Genomic DNA, 24,859 nt, shown 5'->3' with positions numbered 1-24,859 from the left:
CGATAGACTCAAATAGAACTCTGGTGCTGCGTGAATGAGTCATCAGATACTGCGGCCGAAGTAGACGAGCAGAGTCAATTTTATGCACACGAGAGAGTCGTGCGATTTCCGCACAGGTTTCTGAAGGGGAGCCAGACATTCGCATAATTCTGAAGCTCAATACCTTCATAAGCCTCACTCAAGCATCTCTTAATCTGAGCCCTGTTTCCATGCAGCTTACCACGGGGTTTTGAGCCCCCTCCAAAGAATAGCATTCTGAGGTGAGTTTTCAATCAAGAAGTTGTCGGTTTGTGGCTCAACCTAATTGCGCCTCTCCTATCATTACCTAATATTGAGAGGCTGATATTGATGTTTTTGTACGATGTGTAATCAACTTCATCAGATGAACTCAAATCAAATACGAACAAGACGCTAGCAAAAGTGGCAAGCGCGATGTATTAATTATCCTCATCTTACTGGTCTGTGCCCTTATAACGATTTTATCATTCAGCTAGTTGGGGCCCCTGGTGTTGCTTGCTCATCCATGGACAGTCAGCGTAGTAAGATAGTTGTGACGGCGGAACAAATAGCTCGGTGAGCCTTCATACTGCATGAACGCCTTAGGAGTATTCGCGTCTAGCAAGACGTTATCTCTCGACATCGTCCCCGCGAATACCTTTGACTAAAGGCGCATGCGACACTCAGCTGGTCTCGACAAATCCACCCCAACATCGTGGGGCAAAGTCTTTCTATCGATGGCTTGAACCTACTTTTCTCCTGCCACAATGCTACTGAACTTGGAGTGCAGAGGATGCATGCCAAGCGTCCAACGTTCAATCGGCCGCTCTGGAAGCATGACTGATACGTATATTTGATGACGGCTTGATGTCGCTTTCGCTTTTTGCTACATATTCATACACTGCCGATTCGGCACAATGCTTTTCGGCCTTCTCTACATGGCATCCATGGTGGCTCTGCTCGTGACCGGTATTCACCGAGGATGCCGCCTGGCCAGTGACCCATTACTCTACTGGCAAGCTCATGATGCCAGCCTTGGCGTAGAAGTATCAGCACTTCCATGATCCATTGTACATCAGAGTTGAGAAGTCGTGCAGTAGTTCATGGCTTTACGAGTCAACTCTATCCCATTCCCGCCAGAACGCATCCGCCACGTTGAGCTCTGTTGAAATCTGAAACAACCGGAGAAGGATCCTTCAGGATTTCTCAAAGGCCAATTTCCCTTACAAAAGAATGATTTCCCGAAGATGCCGCCTGCTTTCACTTAGTAATCCATGCTGGTGGTTGTTGAATGCCTGTCCCTTGACTTCGGAAAGTTTACCCTAGTGATCGACCGGGAGATGTGTAAGCTAAGAATAGAGTTGGTCCAAGCATTTCGGCCAAGAACGACAGTCGTGTTCGTGAACCAGCTTGCTTTCCAGTACATGGCCGGTGACCTTGACCGGGAAATCCTTCCCCATGCGATGATGAAGATCGCATAAGTCGTGAAATCACACCTAAATGTACAGCAATTGTGGAATCGTATCGGCCTGTTACGAAAATGAGCTCCAACTGATCCGATTGCGCCAAGTCAGTTACGAAGGGTTATTATCAAAAGCCAATTTCAGAGAGAACATGAAGACCAAAGGAGGGGTAAGTCAGGCGATCTTTCCAGGTTGTTTCTTTCTTTCTTTCTGTTTTGACAGTTCGAAAGTTACAATCGCTCAAACGTTGAGGATATGCATAATCTCAAAATCCTTCGATCACTTTGGCAAGTCGTCATTGCCAGTGTTTCCATACAGCATTTACGTGAGGGAATATCTTCAGTACGTGCATTCTAAGGGTTGTTTAACCAGTCCAGTGGTGATGTTCATCCTTATCAAACATGAATCTTCGGGTGTCTCATTCCTACATCTGTCATCTGTCAAGAACGTGCAGTCCATACACAGAGGGATTTAGGGAGATTAGATCGGACGACCTAAACTTCGGGCGGCTCTGCTTGGCTATGCAAACGCGCATCCTATTTTTTCGGATCTTTGATTGCTTCGCCTTGCATGATTTAAACTTCAGAGATGATCGCTTGTTGTGGACGGTACCCTGAACCTGGCCAATCCCGGCGTGGAATCTAGAATTCTAGCCTGAGTTGTGTTCATGGATACTGATGAATGATGATCGAGACTTTGGGGCTGTGGGTGTAAGCAATTAGTCAAACCTCAACTCAGAGGGGTCGGTTGAATATCCAGCGGCCAACGCGGATACGGACAGTAAGAATACCTTCAGCCATGATATAATGATCATCTACTTGTGAAAAGTTTCAAGTATAAGTACTCTGTGAGGATCCGCCCAATCCACCATCCTCCTCTTCTTCATCTCATCCAGCATCATCTTGGATTCGATTAAACAAGCATCTCTTTCCGTCAACACATTTCAGATTTTGCTTCAACTCCATTAGTATTCTTTTCGCCTCCTCACTATGCATATCCCGTCTTTCCGTCAGGCTGCCACCGTTGGCATGGCCGTCTATGCCATCGCCGCTATCGCTGCTCCAGTCGCTGAGCCTGAGCCCATTGATGCAGCTGAACTTACGGAGGTGAGTAAACCAATTCGGCCTACGGCTCTGGAGATCTTCGTTGCTAACAACCAGGTGATTAGCGTGCTCCCGAAGCAGCTGTGAGTGGAAATTTTGATTATTTGTCTCTCGATTCCATTCCTTGGTGAACATTATTCGCTGACCTCTTTTCTCATCAACAGCCCAATGGAGACGTGTTCTCTGTAGGTTCATACTCATCAAGAAAAAGGTTCGCCAGTACTGACGATAAGAAAGACTCTTAGTGATGCTGTCGTCGCACGCAACGAAGCTAGCATGAACGATGATTTGGAGGCACGCGACAACAAGAAAAACGAGAACAAGAATGATCGCGATCGAGATGGGTATCGTAACTGCAGGCGAGGGGGGAGAGGAGACAGAGACAAAGATTGCAACGGATACGGCGGATATGGCGATGGCGATGACTACAACTCCTACGGCAACGGGCATGGAGGTCAAGGCGGATACAACGGTGGATACGGAGACAATGGGTACGGTGGTCGTGGCAAGGGAGGTCATGGCCAGCAAAAGAACGACAATAAGGATGATCAGCAGAACGGAAAAGATCTCGGCAAGCGTGGAGATGAAGGAGATTATGGCCAGGAGGGCGGCGAAGGAGGATATGGTAACAAGGGCGGTGGCTATGGGAAGGGTGGTGGCTATGGAGGTGGCTATGGAGGCAAGGGAGGCGGTTACGGCGGCGGCGGCGGCTATGGAGGTAAGGGAGGTGGTTATGGCGGCGGCGGCTACGGCCACGGAGGAGGATATGGTGGTGGCGGTTATGGTCATGGAGGAGGATATGGTGGAGGCTATAAGAAGGGCCCGAAGAAGGGTCCCTGGCGCCGCGATGTCGAGAACTTTGGTGGTCCCGACCCTTGGGATTTCTACGACAACTGAGCACCATTTCGAAGTCCTCGCTGAACGGATGGTAAGACGCTTCTGGACAGGTCGCAGATTAGTTTCTCTTTTGACCGGTTTATTTAACTGCTACGGAGGAAATTTGGCAAAAACATCTCGGGTTTAGATTCTCTGTATATAGTTGAATTTCAATCTTGATTCTTTCTCAAAATACATCCAAGTCAATTAAAACGGATGATACAAGCTTGATTCTCCGGCTAGGTTCCCATCATGCGGAACATACCAAATGGATTGCCTTGAATCGTGCTTAACAAGCTAAGTATGCTGCATTATTCGTTGGAGTCAAAGTCATAGGCCACACTGGTTTGGTTATCCTGTATATGCAGAGTTTATTGCTGCTCTCGAGGCGGCGATGGATGGTATCGACGTAGTATGGTGATGACATCTTGATATTGAAGGAGTAATGGGTTATGGTAGCGTGAAGAGGAAGATACCTGCCCCTTAGTGATTCGCGCTCTCTTTATACACCCCCATAGGTAGCTATAGATGTTTCTCTCCTAGGCTATCCTAGCCCTCGAATATTTCCCCGTGAGAGTTATACAGCAGTTAACAAGGTGCGCCTCCAGGCGGCAAACTCCGAAGAAAAAGTTAGAAGGGAAGAAAGATATGCAGAGTTTGTCGACCATGGTTGGCGAATTCTGACCAGTAAGGCGCACTGCTTGATAGATTTGCGGGGTTAGGATCAAGATTGATAGTGAATGCTGCATCGTATTCTCACAAAGCACAAGCGAGGGTAACATTTCCGCCAAACAACGTACTGCCCAGAGTAGAAGTTCCATCAACTGTGTCAGATGCTTTTAGTAGTATGCGCAGAACTATCAGGAAGGAGAGAACTCACAGCTAGCGTCCTTGGACCACAAGTATGATGCCGTGGCCCCATGAAGTTGTGTGCCAGCCTCGAATACCACTTTGAAGGCTTTCTGTCCAGCGTCTATGTAAGCTTCCACGATTTTGGTTGACGGACAGTCGACCACTGAGGCCCCAAATATAGCTTGTCTCTGAACTCAAGGCGCGGAGACATCGAAGCCTCCTGTCAAAGCCTCGAACCAACTAGCTGATTTGATCAGGGATCCATTGTACACAGGGCACTTGTAGGATACAGGTCCACAACCTTTTTAATGATTGAGTGAGGAATAGCTTGCCAGATGGCCTTTAGATCGGCAAAAAGCTATTCGTGTATCGATAGACTGACAGAAGTGAAGTACGGTCCCTCAAACATGTCGCAGTCGACACCCACAGGTATTTTGGTAAAATCCTTTGTTGAAGTGTCGAGCTTTAGAGAACACAAATTTGAAAATTCCTCGAGGGTATCAACAATTCACGACAGAGTCCCTTGTCAACTCCTCGATGTTCCCTGTGGTGAGATATTTTGATTTCTATGATGAGAACACCGAAGTAGGATTTCGCACATTATTTCGTACTCCGTACGCTATCCGGCTACGTCGACTCTGACCACTACACAGCTCCTCAAAAAAGCAAGCTTCATAATTAAGGTATGGATTCCAGACCCAATCGTACAAGATGGCGTATCGACGTTGGCTTCCGTAAAGACAGGTGTCCCGAGATCCAGATTAATCAAAGGCGGTACGGTAGGTAAGACGCAAAGTCTACAATACGACAAACCTTTGCGGCCCTGGCTGGACAGCTGCCTTGAAAGTTGACCAGTAAGATTGTAGATAAGGAACACCGCCCACGTCCAAAGCTCAAAGGCTTTCCCTCTTCCCACAGCCATATTGAGTTAATAAGTATCATGATAGTTACGCACTTTGTTAGCGCTTCCATCGAGAAGCACCCCCCTTGGCTGATTTCAGGCTCTAGCTGGCGAGACCGGGTTGCGATGTATAAAGACTAAAGGAGATGATCTCATACCTATCGTCTTTTATCTCAGATTCGGAAGCTACCTAATGACAATAATTATTCCTGACCAAGTAACTTTGCATCAATATATAGAACTCGTCTCTGCCTACGGAAAGGTAGAACAAACATCTGCAACCCTAATTGGAGGGAAACACTGCGCCTCCAGCCGTGGCGAAAAAGGTCTATGCAACCTGCATATTAAATTGAAGGCCAACTCACAACCTTGATGCGCCTGTGTCCATACGCAAGTCTGAATGCAACGCCCACTTAACTTCAATTCTGAAGTTTGCCGTGAAAGAACTTGCAAACGCCATCCACCATTATCTCTGCTCACCTTCAGACCGCTGACCTTCACCGACAGAATGGTCCAAAGCCAACATATACAATATCCTCCAAACCCTGCTATCTTGCAGCACCAACCGCCGAGCGGTTCAACGCCGGTACATAGGTACTGCCAGAGAAAGTGGGAGTTTTCATTGGGCGAGCACCTCATCGTCCACAATATCCTCCAGGGTTGCTGGAACTGCATCAAATTCACCGCCTTGACTCGCAAACGACTGGACTTTTGGACATGGCTGGGATCGGCTATGCAAGTCTTTGGGAGAGTTGATTTGGGCGTGGTGAATTTTATGCGGGAGATGGACCCGGTGTACGATGCCGAGCACGACGATGAGGTACGCCAGCTAAGGAAAACAATGCGCCAACGCTGGCCTGTCATCGAAAAGCACTTTGGCTGGATTTTTGGCTTCACTGTCGACGGCGTCAAACTCAGTGAGCTGCAGCCCGTAGTAGAACAACACTCATATACCATCACAAACACCCAACCGAACGCAATGGTCTCCAGGACGACGGATATGCGTATTTCTGTGGCTGCTCCGCCCTTCAGCAGGGATGAATCCTTGAAAATGGAACTGGACCAGTTGGCGCTCATCATGGAGAAGAATCTGACGGATGCTGATGCTCGAGCTGAGATTGCATTGTTTCCAAACGTCAATCGTGGGTTCTAGACCACGGTATTTGACCTGGGTACCCTCCTACCATCCTGATATCTGACTTGGGACGCAGGATGTCGGCCTATGTGTACCTCTTGTACGAAGCTGGGGAGGAAGTGCGTGCTTTTCACATCGCGGAAATCCCCGACCACGGTATCGAAGAGGACATGGCGATACAACAATGATAATATGCATTGTGGCCGACAGAAGTTCAATGAAAGGAACTCAGAAGGCACAGCGATGGAGGTATATCATACATCAAGGAGTGTCGTTAGATCGCCTAGACTGGCAGGCTCTCCTAGAATGTCCCAGGATGACAGCATCAGCGTCTGGAAATATTGATTATGGAAGCTACGAACGATTGAGCTTACTTATGGGACGAGAATTTCCTCGCATTCTTGTGATAGCTTGTTTCACGCTGACTTCAACATTCTTCCTACGCCACCCCTTTCCGGAATTTGGCACTCCATTAAGACTCAGTGTGTCCTGTCGGTGAATCAGCATGACGTTGACCACCTCCCACGGACTCATAAATCTAGAGGCGCTGGTGGAGAGCTCTTCGCTTGAGAAGCAGTAAGCAACGCTGCAACGGAAAGGAGTGCAAATTCGTACTCGTGAGAGAGCCTCTGCCGATGATCTTGTGGCATCAAGATGCTTCCCAGCCATGGCTCTGGATCTCCACCTTCGGTCTGAACCACTCCTGTAGTACCCAAACGTACAGGGTGTGGCCCATTCACTTCCCGCAACGTTGGGGGCCTAAGAGCACCACTCTTGTCGTGAAGAGTAAGCTTGAATTTTCCAATGTGTGTGCGTACTCGAAGATGATATCCGGGTGTATCGTCTTCATTAATCTCAACACGTGCTTCCAAAGTCGATTGGCGAACTCTGTCCGATGGCCCGTTCAGCGGAGGGAATCCGATCCAGTCCCCAGGGTCGTCAAGTCTGACAGCTCCAGTCCAAGGCCGAAGCGTCGTCATCGTGGTGACGGCCCGAGTCGCGGGATCAACCTCCTCGAATACCACATCGGGAATCCAGCACCCCAAGACCTCGACCTTACGCGAGAACGCGTCCGTCGAGACGGAGTTGGCAATCATCTTGCAGAATACGCAATAATCGCTTCGATGGACGACCTCCAGAAGCGTTCCGAAGTGCCAATCAGGCGGGAGGCTCTCCATTCGCTGTTGTCTTTGCGCCCTCATCATTCAGAGCTAATGTGAGTGAGATGCCAGCACTTTCGAACGAAGAAATTGAGAGAAACATGTGTGGTCGCTTAATTCTTGATATCCATAATGGGTAATGAGCTGATTGATGTACGGCTTAAATCGAATTCTTCTCCTTCGCCAATCCCTCGGCCAGCGCGGCAGCAACATCATCAACGGTCTCCCCCCTGGTCCTCTTTCCAACCATCTCGGCACCCAACACAGCATCATCTGCCATAGCCTGGTAAAGCTCAGCCATGACTCTGAAGATGTCGGCCTTATTCTGGAAGCCACCCTCATCACGGTGAGTATCCGAGATCTCTTCCATCTCACGCACCCAGCGGTAAGACTTTGGCGGCACCAAGGGAATAGACTTCTCGGCAAAATCAAGCAGTCCAGGCGCGGCCTCCTTCATTTCTTTCCGCAGCTCATCAACAACCCCGAGTGCCGAAGCAGTCGTGAACGCCTGGATCCCAAGGCCCATGAAGCCCTTCGTCGTGGTCGCGAAGCACATCTTCAATCCGCTGGCTGCGCCGACCTCCGGGGAGATGTGGCGCATGTTCAGAGTCTGGGCGAGCTCGGGGCACGCCTCGTTGAGAGAGTGTTTTCCGGAGGTCGGCATGCTTGGGACGTACCATGTGCCGTTGGGGTCTTTCTGTTTCGGTGGGCCGCCGATGATGCATCCGTCGACGAAGCGGACGGGGCTCTTGGCCTCTTCGAACATGCCTGCGATCTGCTTGCATGTAGCGGGCGAGACAGCGTTGAGGTCCGTGAAATACAACGGCTTATCGAGCTTTTCTGCAAGCGAAGCCTTGAGGATGCGCTGGGCGATGCTCATGGCGTCCCTCGGCGGCGCGACGGAGAAGATGAAGGGTCGCGACTGCACCAGGTGGAGGTCAGAAGAGAGGACCTCGACATTGGCGCTTCGGGCCCTGTCAATCGTTGCTTGACTGCCGAGCTATTAGATTCCATGTCCAATTTTCTATGAATTGAGAGCATACCTTCTTCCTTCGCCATTTGTGGCAACCGAGAAACCCCTCGAGACCAGCAGTTTGGCGATGCCCATGCCCATGTCTCCGATGGAGAGGATGCCGATCTTCGGCAGGGAGAGCGCCATGGCGGGCAATGCAGCTGTGGGCGACGTTCAGTGTTGCTGGCCTGGGAGAATTCTGGAAGACTTTTCCAACAATATTGCAGCGTATATGCACGGAAGCGTCCGCCTCCTGTGGTCCTCAAATTGAGGTTGGAAAGAAGAGTTGCGGCACAATTGTTGCTTTCGCCGATCCGCGACCGGTCGCTCGGATGACGTTACCGAAATGACCCTGTCGTGCCGTCGACAACAGCCGCTTTGAAGACAGGCAGAATCTACACGTAGCATGCATGCTTATGAATCGGGTTTCCATTACAATTGAGTGAGTTCAAAATTCCTGATTGAAAAGCTTTGAAAATTCGAGATCGAAAGGCTTGCCCGCTAGGTCCCGGAGACAGAAGCCGAGGCCTTCAGGCTAACACCACCCATGGATGAGACTGCCTGGGCCTCATCCTCACCTAGTAACAACTCATCCAGATTCTCATTTTCCAGGTTCAAACTTCAATCTCAACAGATCTCTAACGTTCTTCCACGCGATTCCCTCCCACTGCTCGTCGTCCACCAACCCACTCTTCTTCAACTTCTCCATAAATTCCCGCCCCATGCCATTTGTAGAGAACGGGTAATCAACACTGAAAATGATCCTGTCCATCTTCGTCTCCTGCAGCAAGCATGCCATCGGCGCCATAGAAAACATTCCGCTCGTGGTAACCCACACATTGCCATCCCACACATCCCTTAGTCCCCTCTTCCGGTTCTCGGATGGCGGCCACCGTCCCGAGGACCTGACGATCCGGTCCATCATGAAGGGCAGCATCTCGCCCATATGCCCCAGGATAATCTTCAACTTGGGAAACCTATCAAAGATACCCGCCGCAAAGAGGCGGAGGAAGTGCAGACTCGTTCGGGAGTGCCAGCCCCAGCCCCATGCGCTCAGCGCCTTGGCAATCTCAATGTCGTAGGGCCCCTCGAAGTTGACCTTCATCTCATCCTCCGCGGCAAACGTCGGGTGGATGTAGATCGGGACATCGAGCTCTTGCGCAGCTTCCCAGAGGGGATAGAAGCGGGGCGTGTCGAAGAAACTTCCGTCGTCCAGATGGTTCCCGGTGAGTGCGCCGACGAAGCCTAGCTCCTTCACGCAGCGCTTGAGCTCGACCGCTGCGGCGGCAGGATCCTCGAGTGGCAGTAGGGCAAAAGCGGCGTAGTTATTTGGGTGTTGCTTGATCTTGGAGTGTAGATCATCGTTGACGGCTTTGCAAGTAGGTGCATCGGGCGTGGCGGGTAGATGGGAGAGGACCGTCATCCCCACTGAGTCATTGGCCATCGCCTCGAGCCTCGCCGGACCTAGATCGCCAAGTTTATCAATGACTGCGGTTCCAAAGTCCTTGACGCTGGGACGGTTATATCTGCCCTTCTGCTCCGGTAGCAGGGGAGACAGGTAGTGCTCCTCGATTGCAATGAGGTTCGCCATGTTGATGATATGAATTTGGTTTCGATCCATGAGCTTCACAAGTGTATGGGAGACTTGGACTTGTTCACTTCGCTTTGAAAATTTGATTTCGTGGCAGGAGGACGTTGAGGAATGAGACAGGCATAATACACCACATGCAGTCAGTGACGACATCGTTGGAGAGGACCTACGGCGCCTACTAGTGCCCGAGCGCTTGAGCTGGTCTGTAGGAACGTTCGTCCCATCTATCCAAACTCGGTGGCCGAAAGACGCCGAGCAATACACAAGCTCATTCATTGATATGAATTGAGGTATCTGTTAACTTCCATCTTACCGTGTTCATCGAAGCCGAAACGGCACCGAATAGTCCGATGAGGCCCACACAGCCGGAGCAAAGTGGAATTTGAAGGCCGGCACCGAAGTATCAACAGCCTCCGCTCCGTGTTTGTACGGCGCCAACAACGGAGAAAATGATTCGCAATCTAGGTACCTCTATCAGACGTCCAATAATTATCATGGCCCGTCGGGTCGGCGAAATTCAAAACCTGCGCCGCTGTAGATCGTCACATGACCTGCCCAGGCAAGCTTCAGTGTTGATCTGGCTCGTCTGCGGTCGCCCTACACTGCGTTACAGACCCTCCTGGGTCAATTTAATAGCCCCAAGAGACCCCAACGTCTTTTTCCCACTTCCACTTCACCGCATTTCGGACGCCTACCCAAAGCAAAAAGATGCCCGACCTCTTTTTTCTTCACTGCAACTTAAATGCCCCCGGAGAGGACACCGGCGCTATGTGAAGCTTGCTTGCATACTGTGACATGTCTAGGTAGCAACACCAACCACATACATCACGACCGTGGCTCCAGCGCCTGTGTGCGAGTCTCAATGCACGTTCCTTGGTGTCTTGAATGCGAAGAGGATGAAGGAGTTTCGGGAGAACACAGAGTGATAACCGGGAATCGTGCATGTCTCCCCGTCCGCCGGAAGTCGTCTGCGAATTCACTGCGATTTCAACCGCCCAGAGGGAGCAACCGCGAACCAGCGGATAGAGCGTACAGAGTATCGCGTCTTGGATGGATCAGCGATGAAATAGAAGACGAACTTACACTTAAGCAATCATTATTTGCAACTTTGAAAGACGCTACAACATCTCGGACACCACGTGCTAGAATTGACTCATCAAAATCTTCGGTCGGGACGCGGTACTGGCCAATAGGCCCGCGATTCATAGCCCGGCAATGACTGCCGGAGACTGGAACCGCGACCCGGAAGCAAACCACCGGAAGGCTACTGCACGCGAGCAAGAATGGCGAGGTGGCAGACTGCCGGCTCAGGCACTCGCGAGTCGTAATGCCGAAGCGGAACCGGGGCTGTCGATGGCTTCATCTCCGAAAAACTCAACGGAAGCCGGCACGCAGCATCCGTGACAGTTGCGGAATTGTTAATTGCGGCCACATGTCGGCAGGGGAAGGGGTTGCACTGGGGGCCGGCAAAAGACAGGCATCACCCCGCAGTGCACTCAGCACACTGAAAGTCAAATACGCAAAGACCGCTTCCAACAACCGAGAAGTGAGCTTGCGTTGCCCGGCTGAGATATAGGATATCAGCCCATCCGACCTGACGAACGACGAGAGCTTTACAAAAAACATCTCGTAGTTGATGTGTCTTGCTCATCTCAGCGGCCCGCTCCGATCGCAGGAAAACTCTGCGCCAGTCCCACTGTAAGACGTAAGAAAAACTAGGGGGAGAATTTTTCATCCTTGGTCTGGGATGTGGATGGGATGAGATGGGTTCTGAAGGGAGGCAAAAGCGCGGCCGTAATCCTCGCTAGGAATCCGCCGCGCCCATCACCAGACGTGGGCACTGGGAGCGCCGCCCAGGACGAAAGCCAAGGAAAGAAAATTTCAACCGCAGGCTGGTGAGTCGGTTTGTTGCCGCTCTCTCGGTCTAGCGCGGTCCGACAGTGACATGGTCGACTCAGGGCATCAAAGGCGCCGTAGGGCTGACAATGACAGCCGGACAGCGATAATAACAACGACCAAAGGGCGGCAGCAACACCGCAGTGAAACGTAACAGCAGCCGGGGGACGCCGTGGGGGGCCTGTAATAGACCGAGTCCAATTCGGAACTTGACAGAGGAACGACAAGCTCATCTCATCGACCTGAACGCAGGCGGCAGGACGATGTTGCACGTTACCTGAAGTGGAAAGGATGGTATCAGAGAAGGCGTTCGAGAAAATTTCTAGCCGTCAGTGGCTAGGAAAAAGCCTGGAGATGCCGCGAGTATGCAGGAATTGAACGGCCATGATTGGTTTGGCGGAGAAAAAATTGGGAGTGCCTCATGGGAAATAGAGGCTCGGGCCAAGCTCGGTGGGAACCGGGTGGCGCGATGCGGCGGTCGATTTTGCATGAAGCTTCGAGCCGCAGGAGGAGGCTCCAAAAGGCAAAGAGCAGCCAAACCAGCTCCGGCGTACATACGAATTACATTCCCGGTCGATCGGACAAACTGCGAAAGACGTGGTTCTTGCAGCTGAGTGGCATGTCATTGCCCGCCCCCCTTCGTCCAACAGCTCGTGCTCCACGGTCCATTTTCTGGTCGAGAGGATGGCCCCTGGTGAAAACGCCGCTGTTACCCGTGGCCGGCCGACTCCCGAGTCGCATTACTAGGGCGTGATGGACCGCGAGGACTCGTGTGCTCCATCGGCCAACCCCTAACGAGGAAAGCGATGGGGGTCTCGAGCGAGGCCATTGTTCCCACCTCTCGAGATTTTTTGCCCACGGCCACCGTTACCGGTCGCGATGAGTCGACGCGTAGTGGAACCCGTTGAGTAAGAGAAGCCCGTATTATATTTAACCATGCCATGAGCGTCTGGTCGTAGCGGAACCTCTCTGTCCTCCCCCAGGTTTCCGTTTGCTCATGCGTCTGGTGGTTTCCGGAGAAGCGAATCAACAAGCTTCCCTCTTACCCCGATCTTGCTCACCTCTTTGCTCCTAGCTAGCCGCGGTCGACGAGACTGAGATTTCCATCTAGTCTGTGAACGTCCCGTGTAGCCACCGGCCGACCAAACATCATGTTCAGCTCCAAGGAGAAGACGCCCCAGTCCACCGAGGGCGAGGTCACCCCCAACAATGTCTCCAAGGACGACTTGGAGACGGGGGAGACCGGTCTTCACCGCACCCTTAACGCTCGTCACCTCCAGTTCATCGCCATCGGTATGTGACTGATCGCATCCCATCCGGGGTCATGAGTTCCCTCTAACTCGCCGTCGCAGGTGGCACCATCGGCACCGGTCTCTTCCTCGGTAGCGGTAAGGCCATCGCTACTGCCGGCCCCGTCGGTTGCCTGATCGCCTTCATCTTCATCGGCAGCATCGTCTACTCCGTCATGACGGCTTTGTGTGAGATGGCGACCTATATCCCCGTCCCCGGCGCCTTCACGTCGTATGCTTCCCGGTTCATCGACCCCACCTTGGGTTTCGCCATGGGCTGGATGTACTGGTTCAGCTGGTCCATCACCTTCGCCCTCGAGTTGACCGCCGCTGGCGTCATCATCCAGTACTGGAACGACACCTTGAGCATCGCCATCTTCATCTCCATCTTCTGGGTCGTCTTCACCGCCCTCAACTTCATGCCCATCCGCATCTTTGGTGAGGTTGAAATGTGGTTCGCGAGCATCAAGGTTGTCACCATTGTCGGATTCATCATCTTCGCCATCTGCATCAACGCTGGTGTTGGTCAGCAGGGCTACCTCGGCTTCAAGTACTGGGTCGACCCTGGTCCATTCAACGCGTCCATTGTCGAGGGTTCCGTAGGCAAGTTTGTCGGCTTCTGGTCTGTCCTGATCACGGCCGGCTTCAGTTTCCAGGGATCCGAGCTGGTTGGTATCGGTGCTGGTGAGACCAAGGACCCCGAGAAGAGCGTGCCCAGTGCTGTCCGCTGGACATTCTGGGGAATCTTCAGCCTCTTCGTCGCCACCATCTTCTTCGTGGGCATCCTTGTTCCCTCTGACAACCCGTCGCTGCTGCTCGACAGCCAGGATGCTTCTGCGTCCCCCTTGGTCATTGCTGCCAACTTGGCCGGCGTGAAGGTTCTCCCTGACATCATCAACGCCGTGCTTCTGACCGCTGTCCTCTCTGCTGCCAACTCCAACGTGTATTCTGGCTCCCGTATCCTGGTTTCGCTGGCCAACGAGAGGTGCGCTCCCCAGTGGATGACCTGGACCAACAAGTTTGGCACTCCGTACATGGCCGTCGCGACCACCTCTGCCGTTGGTCTGCTTGCGTACATGAACCTGTCTGAGAACGGCGGCGTCGTGTTTGACTGGCTTCTCAACATCACAGCCGTTGCTGGTTTCATCAGCTGGTCTTGCATCAACATCTGCCATATTCGTTTCATGGCCGCCTTCAAGGCGCAGAACATCCCCCGCAGCATCCTGCCGTACCGGGCACCCTTCCAGCCTTGGCTGTCGTGGTACGGCCTCTTCTTCAACGTCCTCATCATCCTGACCAACGGCTTCACTGTCTTCATGGAGTGGAGCACCAGTGACTTTTTCACTGCGTACATCAGCGTCCTCCTATTCATTGTCTTGCTTGTCGGTCACAAGATCTTCAACCGCACGATGCCTCTGAAGGCACACGAAGCCGATGTGACGACTGGAACTCTGCGTGGGCAATCTTAGTGGCAGATGCGTGGAGATGAGACTGGAGTACAAAAGTAATCTGTAGTATTAGTAGATATAGCTGTAATAATGATACCCATGAGTTCAAACGGATTTGTATAGTGGTGTATATCGTGTGTATGATGTATGATACAGCGGAATAGCTCAACGTCGCATCGGAAAGATCTTGGTAATAATAGCTAGATGCTCTTGCGTATCTGACAACAGTCGACTCAACGAACTCAGGATATGACGGTGTACAGACCGACAACACCTCCGAGACCAAGGGCAACACTGCGCCCCAGGTTGTATAGACCCCATTGGTCGACCAGGTATTTGGCACCCTCCTCTTCTTCTTGGGTCAGGCCAACAGCCATGATGCCCATGTCCCTTGTTTCTTCGGCCTTCTGGAATAATTTCTTGTTGATGTTGCCCAAGAAGAACCTGGTCCACGGACCGATAGAGAGGCACAGAGCAGCGGCTGTTGCGAATGCCTTGGCCTTGCCGGGGAGCTGTCGGAACGCAAAGGCTAGGTAGCAATAGCTCAAGACGCAAAGGAGGATCGGAGGTGGAAAGGCACGGCTGGTCCGCTTGTACATGTTGGTCCATTGTCGTAGCATGAGCGGGGTCGGGGACTCGAGGAGGCGGGGAATGACGAAGACGGAGAGACCCAGGTTGAGTCCGGCGACGGCCGAGTTGAGGAAGACGGTCGACGCCTGGAGATTGCGTAGGCTCGGCGATTGGGAGGACATGGTCGGCTGCTTTTCTACCAACGCGCAGGAATCGCTGTCGAGACAAGAAGCTGTTGCGGCAACGGCGTCGATATCTGGGCAGCAGATGGTGCTGTCTGCTGGGGAAGAAGGACAAGATTGAGGAGGGGAAAGAAGCTGACGAGAGAAGGCGACAAGGATGCGAGGTCCGAGTTGAAGCGTGGAAGGTGGATGCTTGGAGCAGGAAGGTCCCGGACCGCTACTGCGCTGCGCTGCACCGTGACTTGCAGCGCGGGACGCGGGACAGCGGGGGGGCACCTGCTCAGTGCATCACGCCAGCGGGAGCGAACTTTCCCCACTGAAAAGCCCGGGCTCCCTCTGGGAAGGGACGGCCCCACGGGCGCCTGCCTGCCTGCCTCCTTTATTCTTGCCTTACTTCCTCCCGTCAACATCTACCATCATATCGCCGCTTGTCTCATCCTTCGAAAAGGACAAGTCAAGCGTTTATCTAGGCCCTTAAAGTATGTTTGAACTTGCATGTAGCGACTAAGCATCAGAGAAGGGACATGCATCTAATTGTAAAGCACCTACCGGGGTTTAAGAAGCTATCATGCATGGTACGGTACCTAGATTCCTTACACCAAGGGGATGACGATGATTGCGAGGCCGACTCGCTGCCTTATCTACGCAGCGCAATCATCACCAACCACGTTGTGCTCGGGCACAAGGAAATGGGACTTGGTCTTGGCTTTTTGTAACATTGCGTGAAATATGCCATCAAATGGTCTGATAAGTGTGGGTTCTGCAGGTAAGAACATAAGCTACCCCAGTTCCAACAGTCTTTACCCCAAGGGTCGCGATCTCTACTGGCGAATCCGATGCCGTAAATGCTCTCGCCGGAGATGGCTCCGGGGGCCGGTCAGCCCCGGCCCTTTGCACCCCGCAAACTGTGGGTAGATAGCCCGCGTTGTTGGAGCGAAAGTGGCGAATGATCCGCGGCGGTTTCCCACCTTTAGACGGGTGAATCATCCATAGAGATAGGCTGAACAATTGCTGTTGGTCCTTAGACTTGCTTCCTGCTCCCTGTTGCAATGCATTTACATGCGGCTGTGGGGCGTGGAGTGACGCTTAATTGCGCAGCATGAGGAAATCAACCCAAGAACGGGTGGGATATTTATCAGTGAAATCTGTCAGTCTGTGCCATTGCTACCACTGAACACTAATTTGTCTCAATCCTCACATAATATCACTTAGCCTTTCGCTAACATAATGGGAATCCTAGAGCCAACCTTGACTCCTTTCAAGGGAAAGGTCGTCACAATCGCCGGCGCGAGCCGAGGCACCGGCTTGGCCACTGTCAAATATCTCGTCCTGCGAGGGGCGACAGTTTCCATGTCGAGTTCCTCGCCCAAGGGGATTGCAAAGGCGCACGCAGAGGTCCTCCAGGAGTGTCCGGGAAGCGATGACCGAATCATGACAATGGCATGCGACATCACAAAGTATGAAGACGTTCAAGCGTGGATTGCGGAGACGATGAAGCGCTTCGGACGGATCGATGGCTGTGCCAACGTGTCTGGTAACTTTGGCACCGCCATTCCACTCACGAAGACTTACTGATAGTCGCCTCAGGCAAAGAGCAGAGGAAGCTCTTCCCCCTCACCGAGCTTCCTATCGAGGACTACAAGGAGATCATGGACGTGAATGTGAATGGTCTCTTCTATCTGCTGCGAGAACAGATGAAAGTCATCTCCGAAGGCGGAAGCATCGTCAATGTGGGCAGTGTATGCAGCTCCTTCAGCTCACCATACTATGGTGCATACATCGCATCCAAACATGGGGCTGCCGGTTTGACCAAGGCAGCTGCATTTGAGGGTGCTGCGAGAGGTGTTCGTGTGAACTCTCTCAATCCGTAAGCTGGGCTCCGTTTTCTACTTTTTTTGGAAATCTTTCGTATCTCGTAAACGTTCTTAGCTTACATGTTTTCAGGGGTACAATCAACTCGGAAATGACCAGCACACCGTTCGAGCTCCCTGACGGTGGTACCTTCACGCCAACTGCGCAAACAATTCCGCAACTGATCAAGAGAATGGCCGAACCAGAGGAGATCGCCGCCTCCATCTGTTTTCTGCTAGGGGACGAGAGCAAATTTGTCACAAGATCTGAATGGAGGGTTGATGGTGGCTGGCTGGAGGGAAGCTTGACTGGGTGAAAGCGTATGCTGTTTAAGTAGGCATCGCAAAGGAAGGAGATCCATAAATTGAGTATGAAGTTCATTTCATTGCAGCTTTAGTAATAAAGTTTCGGGCCAGAGCTACATAATACTCGATGAGCAGAGGATTTCATATCGTGATATATTAGCCACGCTCAACTTGCACTTCAGGTTCCATGTTTAGAAAGCATGCGGGCTTGGTCTAGCAAGAACTCGCACTATCTACCCGTATATTTGACTCTTAGTCGGACAAATACCAAAGTAACGTTCATAATTTACAAGTCACAGCAGGTTAATACGAATCACGAGATGGCGCCCATACTTGGGTCAGTCACTCTCCCTGCATTGGATACTTTGCAATACCAACGACATCCAACCTGCTTCAACGCCTTTATGTGAGCTTACAGCTGCGTTGTGCTCCATTGGAATCCTGTATTCATCGCTCCTCTATCCCTTTGTTGATAACCCCTTACAACTTGTTATCTGAGACTGAAAAGCCTCCTACCTATTCTTCACGAAGCATGTGTAACTACGGCGTATGCTTGTGTAACAGGATCCTGCAGAAGCGGTTTCATGACTATCAGAGCAAGAGCTTTACATAGCGAAATAACAATATTGCGGCAAAGTGCATCGAGAGGCGCTCAAGGTTACAAAACATTGATCACGAGATTCCTTCTGTCAAGCACGTCTTTGATGCACGAACAAGCCACTACTGACCCAAGACTCGTGATGGGATGTGTAGGGTAAGGGGCCAAGAAAGTTAGTTATTCCCTGCGGCTTCGCTTGAGGGATGGTTGTTATAATAAGATGCTTCCAAACTCCACTACAGACTTCATCGTCCACAAGTCACCGTGCTTGAACACTCGTGGCCATGTTGCGGCCATTGCTGATGCTTCTTGTCGGGACTCTGCCCTTGGCCCATGCATTACATGAGCAAGGGCTAAACCAGCCTGTTGCCCGATTTCAAAATCCCACCAGCCCGGCCAACCACTTCTTGAATACTACCACGCTTGTTCATCAACCAGTCCAGCCCACTTGCCGTGGTGACTCTGGCGTCTGTACTTCGAGCATTGACGTTGCCTGGCACAACACTACAGTGGTAAGTCATATGGCCAGTTCACAAGCTCAAAACTGACGAATTTCTAGACGAACGGTGAGCCTGTGACAATCTCACACACTCAGCGTACTTCTCAATGGGGGTTGACAACCACAAGCCTCACAAAACCAGTCTCAACAACAAATGGACTGCCAATCTCGTCTGCAAGCTCAGCGTTCGCATCTTCAGGGTGGCGGAACACCACGTCGGCACGACCTTCTACGGATAAGCCATCAACGGTACCGAGGTCGACCACGACACGTGTGCTCCCTTTCAACTCGACGAGAGCTACGTTCCTTGTTCCGTCGACCACAGCGAAGAGGTCATCCGCATCCTCCAAAGCCACGAGAACCAATGTGACACCAACGACAGCACTGACGGCAGTCACTTCTTCGTCGTCTTTGACAAAAGATCGGTCTTGGTCATCCACGAGGGATCGGGCCCTGACTCCATCAATACCAGCAAACGGCACTTCCGCAATTTTGAATCCTTTCCCATCATCTACCACTAAAGATCCAAGTCGCACACCCTCATCAACGGGTTCCATCACAACTACTCCATCGACCAGCCTCTCGTCAACTTTGTCCAGTGTAATCTCTTCTTCATCGACAGAGTCTGGAGTAATAATCACTACGCTTGCCAAGGAAGCTCTCAAACATCCATATCCCGAAACGACGTCTTTCGCCCACAGAACACCCTTCATCATCACTACCACATCGCCAGGAGGCGGCAACGATCCAACGATCGTCCCAGGTAAGGCTTTTCCCAACCAAACTCAACTTACATCTTTCCCGCACTGACTCTCCCAGTCATCTTTCCCTTCAAAGGGCCCCCAATCATCTGCTTCGGCTGTTTCCCGGGCATTGAGTTCCCTCCAAAATTCAAACTCACACTCGAGGTCCCCGAGTTCTGCATTAAAATATTTTTCATTGAGATTGGCAACTGCGACAAGGGCGGAGACGATGAGGGCGGTGACGATAACGAGGATGACAAAAACGATGATAAAAAGAATGACGATGACAAGAAGGACGACAAGACAGAGACAGAGGAGAAGTCCACGTCGACGTCAACCTCATCTTGCACGACGACTGTCACTGCAACCCGTCAAAGTGTCTTTTGCTCCGTCACAGTCACTTCAATCACCAATGGTAGGTTTACAATTTCCCCATTCCATACCATACCTTAACTACCTGCTGGGTCAAATTAACGTGAAGTTATCCAGGAGGCAACGCCAGACGCGACGCGCAAGCTGCCGCCACGAACTGTGTCACCAGCGCCTACACCACAATCACCGGCTGCAGTGCGACGCCAGCGGCAACGACCGTGACAACCACGTCCACAGCAACCCACACCGACTTCCCACAACTATGCAGACCCGGGAAGTGTGGCGGCAAGGGCGGGTCCTCCTGTCCACAATTACAGAAGAGAACAGCGGCGGAAGAGACATTGCTCGCACACCGGTCATTGGAACTGGCCAAGCGCGGCTTGCCGGGTCACGGTTTCTGGTACGATCCAGATGAGGACTATACACCCGAAAACCGCGCCAAATTTCTTCCCGACCAAGTAGATCAAATCGGTGAGTGGCATGCCATCAAGGACGAAATTGGGCTTGATATCAGAGGCGGATATATGCCGGAGTATGTGTCCCACGGCGAGGAAGGTGTTGTCGGCGAAGAAATGGGTGGCTCAATGACGTCGAGTTACATCCGCTTCGGCAAAGACGTCGGAGCAATCGCGCTCGAGGGACTCTACGGCTGCACATCCATCGTTATAGTCTCACAGCGTGGCGCATGGGTCAGCCATATCTGGGAAGACCAGCTAGGGGACGAAGCGTCATGGGCCCTCCTGAGAGGGAAGCTTGGCCCGCTGCGTAAGGGATATCACGACAAAGCGCCACACGATTGGGAATACTCCGCGCGCGATTTTATGATGTACGGTCTGGAAGACATGATCATGAAGCCGGATCTCGGGCCTGAGGGCGTTTTGTTTGGAGACGTGAACGAGAACGGAGACGACCCGAACCAGAAGACGCCTCAAGACATCAGCGTGCGCGCTTTCATCGTTACCCCGAAACAAAGGCCAGAAAGGTGGGCTGGGAAAGAACTTATCCCCGACGAGGAGCTCGTGCTACCCGGAAATCTCGCGTATGAGCCGCAGGTCAACGGTTTGACAAGCATCATTTCTGATATCTTTGGAGAAATTCCTATTGAGGTGGTTGGATATCAGCCGTCCAATATCCCTTCCAATCTGTTCAAATCTTGGGAAAGAAGGACGATTGAGAAAGAGAGAGAACGTGGAGGGAGACCGGCGACAGAGGAAGAGGAACAAGAATGGTGGGCTGAGAGGGAAGCGGAGGCGGGCGCCTGGCAGAAAAGGTTCTTGGCTAAAAGCACGCGGGGGAAGCTGCTTCTTCAGTACCAGCCGGCGGATCCAGATGTCTGCAGAGAGGAGGCTACATGGCGTCTGTGGATTGAGGACCACGAGGTCGGAGATCGAAGCGACCAGTGGACCGCGTCCGTGGACCAGACTTTCGTGTGGAATAGTGGTCCAAGTAACAGAAAGAGAAGTGGCAATGAGAGTTACCATGCTCCCAACCCACTCCGACCCAGGCAGAACAACGTCACAGTCACCGGGTGCAGTGCGACATCAGCAACAACGACTGTGACGAGCACGTCTACAGCAACCCTCGGCCACCCGACCCCGTTTCTATGCCGGCCCGAGACCTGCGGCGGCGGGGACGGATCTTCCTGCTCAAAGCCGCCAGACAGATCATCAGTGAGTTCACAGGAGCTCACACGTCGCACAGCGGACCTCGAGAAGCGTGGGCAGACGGTCGACGGTGAATGGCCCGACCCGGAAGACTACGAAGGGGATCGTAGCAAGTTCATGGTCGCCCAGATGGCAGAGATCAGAGACTGGGAGATGATTGGGAGACAACGCGGCCCTGCTGTCAACGGTCTTTACGAGCCTCAGTACGTCACGCACGGCTCCTCACAAAATCTCTCCCCACAGTTCGGCGGCATAACCACGTCCAAATATGTTCTTTTCGGCAAAGACGTTGCGTCAATCGCGCTTGAGGGACTCTACGGATGCACGTCCATTATTGTCGTGTCGCAGCGCGGCGCGTTTGTGAACCACGTTTGGGAGACAGTGTTCGCGTTTCCCCACGAGTGGAAGCGAGACGTGGAAGACGAAGACAGCGAACTGTGGAAAGGGCTCTATTCAGTTCTTCCAACTAGCCCCTGGCGCAGGGTGGTGGATTTTGCGAAATACGGCTTGAAGGATCTGGTTGGCAAGGAGCGCATCGGGCCACCGGGCACTATGTTTGGCGACGTGGCGACACCGGATGACGATGACAGGGACAAGAAGAGCTCCGAAGACCTCAACACCCGCGCCTTCATTCTCACGCCCCGCGAGAAGCCGAAGCGAGTGGAGAAGTCTGAGGACGGTACTGAGTGGCTATTCTTCCCAGACGAGGTTGCCCTTCCTGACCCGATCAACGCAATGGATGGCACGATCGCATACGAAGATCAGGTTGACTTCCTGAAAAGTATGGTCAGTTCTATCTACGGCGATATTGACGTGGAGGTTATCACGTATTCACCGCCTCTGGGGACGCTGGAGATGTTGATGGAAAAGTATAAAAAATACGAGGAGAGAGGCGGTAAAGACCCGCAAGGGGACGAGTTAAACAGGGAGATTGAAGAGTTTAGCAGGTACCAGCGTGAAACCTATGGGCCCACGCCGCGGGGGAAGCTACTTCTTCAATACCAACCCGCAGACGTAGAGGACTGCAGAGACCAGGCGGCGTGGCGTCTGTGGATCGAGGACCGCGAGTTAGGGGACCGAAGCGACCAGTGGAAGGCGTCCGATGACCAAACCTTCGTGGCTCCGAATGATGACGAGTCAAGCGACGGCGAGGGAGCTGGCAGTGGAAGTGACGGTAGTCCTGTCAAATTACGACCCAGGCAGAACAAGGTCAAGGCATGTCCCGTCTACCAAGAAGAGCGGTGCGAAGTCTCTGACTGCGGCGATGCCTGTCCAGTCATCTTGTGGAAGGACGTGGAGAAACCGAAGTGGATGACCAAGCGCGGCATGCCGGTGGAGGGCGACTGGCCGGACCCAGAAGACTACCCCGAGGGCCGCCGGGACCGGTTCCTCATTAACGAGTTCCAGCTCATCACGACCTGGGACCCGAGCCCGAACAACCAAGACCTCGAGTTCTTTGGCGGGTACGATCCGGTCTGGGTCCGGCACGGCCAACCGGAGCATGTGGGAGTGGAGATGGCAGGCATGACGACGTCTAACCACGTCCGCTTCGACTCACAGGTCGCGGCCATTACTCTTGGGGGTCTGTACGGCTGCACGGCGGTGGTTGTGGTATCACAGCGCGGGGCGTGGGTGAGCCACATCTGGGAGAACCAAATCTACACGCAAAAAGAGTTCACGTTCCTGGTGAATGATATGCTGCCTAAGGGAATCGCCCCCGGCGAGCCTGGAGAGGAGTGGATGAAGTTCGGGATGAACACGATGGTGGAGAATCCAGACCGCGCTCCCGAGGGCGTAATGTTCGGGGATGTCAAGGAGAAGGATGACAATACGAAAGACGGCGCAAAGTCGACCCAGGACATTGGCACGCGCGCCTACATCATAGCTCCCCGCGTGCGAGCCGAGCGATTCCGCAACGGCCAACTTGTCCCTGAGTCCGAATTCTTGAACGACCTGAACCACAACGTGGGCCAGATACGGTACCCGAGCCAGGTGGGCAAACTCAAACAGATCGTACGAGATAGCTTGGGCGACATCCCCGTGGAGACCCTCGACTACTCGCCCCAGGCGCTGCCGAACCGCATAGTTGAGAAGTACGAGACGCTTCGGATGGAGAGGGTCCGGGCAGGAAGGCAGGAGACGCCGGAAGAAGCGAGTGCGAGACGGAAGGAGTGTCGTGGTTTCCAGGAAAATGTCGCGAGGACCTCCGTACGCGGGAAGCTGCTCATCCAGTACCATCCGGCCAAGACTTGCAACGACATGGCCAGCTGGAGGCTGTGGTGGGAGAACCGCGAGATCGGTAATAAGTACGACAGTTGGGTTCCTGAGTCGAATCAGATCTTCCAGAGTAAGAATGCGCCGAGGCAGGTGTGTTCTATGCGTAAACCCACGTCTGGGGCGTCGACGGCTACCAAAAGGGCTTCTTCGCGGAAACAGAAGCCTACTGGATCTCTCGTTACGACTCATAGTGCCGGTTTCAACTCAACACGACCGGGTTTGACTGGAACGGGTTCAACTCCTCGAGTCACGACAACTGGTAGTTTGAATGCAACCATCACTCGCCGGCCCGGGTCTACGGGATCAGCTGCGACATCAAGGGCTTTGACTAGCACTACGAAAGTCGTCAACTCCAAGACAACTTCATTGAATAACACCACGACCTTCGTCAACTCAAAAACAGCTCCATCGACTGAAACAACGACCTTCATCAACTCAAAGACAGCGTCACTAGCCAATACTACGACCTTCCTTAGCTCAAAGACAGCCTCGCATTCCACAGGCGCGAGCCAGTCATCTTCCAAAACGTCAAACACGAGTTCGAGATCGACGTCAGCCACAAAAGCCACACACACTTCCATCACAACCTCGCCTTCGACATCACAGCCCAAGACATCAACTTCCCGAGCCCCGGCAACTACATCGACCAAGCCGAAAGAGGCCGAGCCCTCGCAAGGCGTCGACATCTACTACGAGCTCGCGATACGGGTGAGACAAGGCGCACAAACCCGAACCGGCAGATGGGTGATGATAGCCCGGGGCAGCACAGACTCAGACCCCTGCACGGCGCCGCACATAGGAGAAGCAGATCCCGTCGACGACCACAAGTCAAAGTCGTGGCCAGAAAGCATAAGCTCCATTAGAGACATCCACGGCAGGAAGAACTGCAAGTACGCCAGCAAGGATGGCGGTCCTGGCAAGTTCTCGTGTGATGGGGTCTCCAGCTTTGACTGCGTTACGCACACGGGTTACGATGCCGGCAGGGACTCGTCGACAAGCTTGCGGTGTGGAGAATTGGGGCCCAATCAGAAGAGCTATGACCCGAGGGTGACTTGCTGGTTGCCTGTCAAATAAA

At 52.7% G+C, this 24,859-nt stretch overlaps 8 protein-coding genes across 8 annotated transcripts; 5 read left to right on the top strand and 3 right to left on the bottom strand.

Moving 5' to 3' along the window:
* Window positions 1-2,449: 2,449 nt before the first annotated feature.
* GCG54_00012102 (uncharacterized protein) lies at window positions 2,450-3,460 on the top strand (the record flags this gene model as incomplete). The annotated part of the gene is made up of 3 exons (XM_045411989.1): window positions 2,450-2,566; window positions 2,801-3,077; window positions 3,372-3,460. 3 exons carry the CDS (start codon window positions 2,450-2,452, stop codon window positions 3,458-3,460), a joined length of 483 nt encoding a protein of 160 aa, XP_045263773.1.
* Window positions 3,461-5,700: 2,240 nt separating this feature from the next.
* On the top strand, window positions 5,701-6,345 carry GCG54_00012101 (uncharacterized protein; the record flags this gene model as incomplete). The annotated part of the gene is made up of 1 exon (XM_045411988.1): window positions 5,701-6,345. The coding sequence occupies one exon, from the start codon at window positions 5,701-5,703 to the stop codon at window positions 6,343-6,345; it is 645 nt and encodes a 214-aa protein (XP_045263772.1).
* Window positions 6,346-7,647: 1,302 nt separating this feature from the next.
* GCG54_00012100 (uncharacterized protein) lies at window positions 7,648-8,646 on the bottom strand (the record flags this gene model as incomplete). Its single annotated transcript, XM_045411987.1, has 2 exons — window positions 7,648-8,479; window positions 8,531-8,646. The coding sequence occupies 2 exons, from the start codon at window positions 8,644-8,646 to the stop codon at window positions 7,648-7,650; spliced, it is 948 nt and encodes a 315-aa protein (XP_045263771.1).
* A 454-nt stretch (window positions 8,647-9,100) lies between these two features.
* On the bottom strand, window positions 9,101-10,090 carry GCG54_00012099 (Decarboxylase orsB; the record flags this gene model as incomplete). The annotated part of the gene is made up of 1 exon (XM_045411986.1): window positions 9,101-10,090. One exon carries the CDS (start codon window positions 10,088-10,090, stop codon window positions 9,101-9,103), a length of 990 nt encoding a protein of 329 aa, XP_045263770.1.
* Window positions 10,091-13,137: 3,047 nt separating this feature from the next.
* Window positions 13,138-14,744, top strand: GCG54_00012098 (Arginine permease CAN1; the record flags this gene model as incomplete). The annotated part of the gene is made up of 2 exons (XM_045411985.1): window positions 13,138-13,279; window positions 13,339-14,744. 2 exons carry the CDS (start codon window positions 13,138-13,140, stop codon window positions 14,742-14,744), a joined length of 1,548 nt encoding a protein of 515 aa, XP_045263769.1.
* Window positions 14,745-14,965: 221 nt separating this feature from the next.
* GCG54_00012097 (uncharacterized protein) lies at window positions 14,966-15,475 on the bottom strand (the record flags this gene model as incomplete). Its single annotated transcript, XM_045411984.1, has 1 exon — window positions 14,966-15,475. The coding sequence occupies one exon, from the start codon at window positions 15,473-15,475 to the stop codon at window positions 14,966-14,968; it is 510 nt and encodes a 169-aa protein (XP_045263768.1).
* Window positions 15,476-16,702: 1,227 nt separating this feature from the next.
* Window positions 16,703-17,642, top strand: GCG54_00012096 (D-threitol dehydrogenase; the record flags this gene model as incomplete). Its single annotated transcript, XM_045411983.1, has 3 exons — window positions 16,703-17,009; window positions 17,063-17,342; window positions 17,420-17,642. The coding sequence occupies 3 exons, from the start codon at window positions 16,703-16,705 to the stop codon at window positions 17,640-17,642; spliced, it is 810 nt and encodes a 269-aa protein (XP_045263767.1).
* Window positions 17,643-19,430: 1,788 nt separating this feature from the next.
* On the top strand, window positions 19,431-24,858 carry GCG54_00012095 (uncharacterized protein; the record flags this gene model as incomplete). Its single annotated transcript, XM_045411982.1, has 3 exons — window positions 19,431-19,491; window positions 19,548-19,886; window positions 19,961-24,858. Coding segments are annotated over 3 exons (5,298 nt in total), but the record flags the coding sequence as incomplete, so codon positions are not given.
* Window position 24,859: the final 1 nt, after the last annotated feature.

This window comes from Colletotrichum gloeosporioides (genome assembly GCF_011800055.1).
Source record: "Colletotrichum gloeosporioides strain Lc1 chromosome Unknown consensus_49, whole genome shotgun sequence".
Taxonomy (NCBI): Eukaryota; Fungi; Ascomycota; class Sordariomycetes; order Glomerellales; family Glomerellaceae; genus Colletotrichum; species Colletotrichum gloeosporioides.
This window is presented reverse-complemented; position numbering and strand designations above follow the sequence as displayed.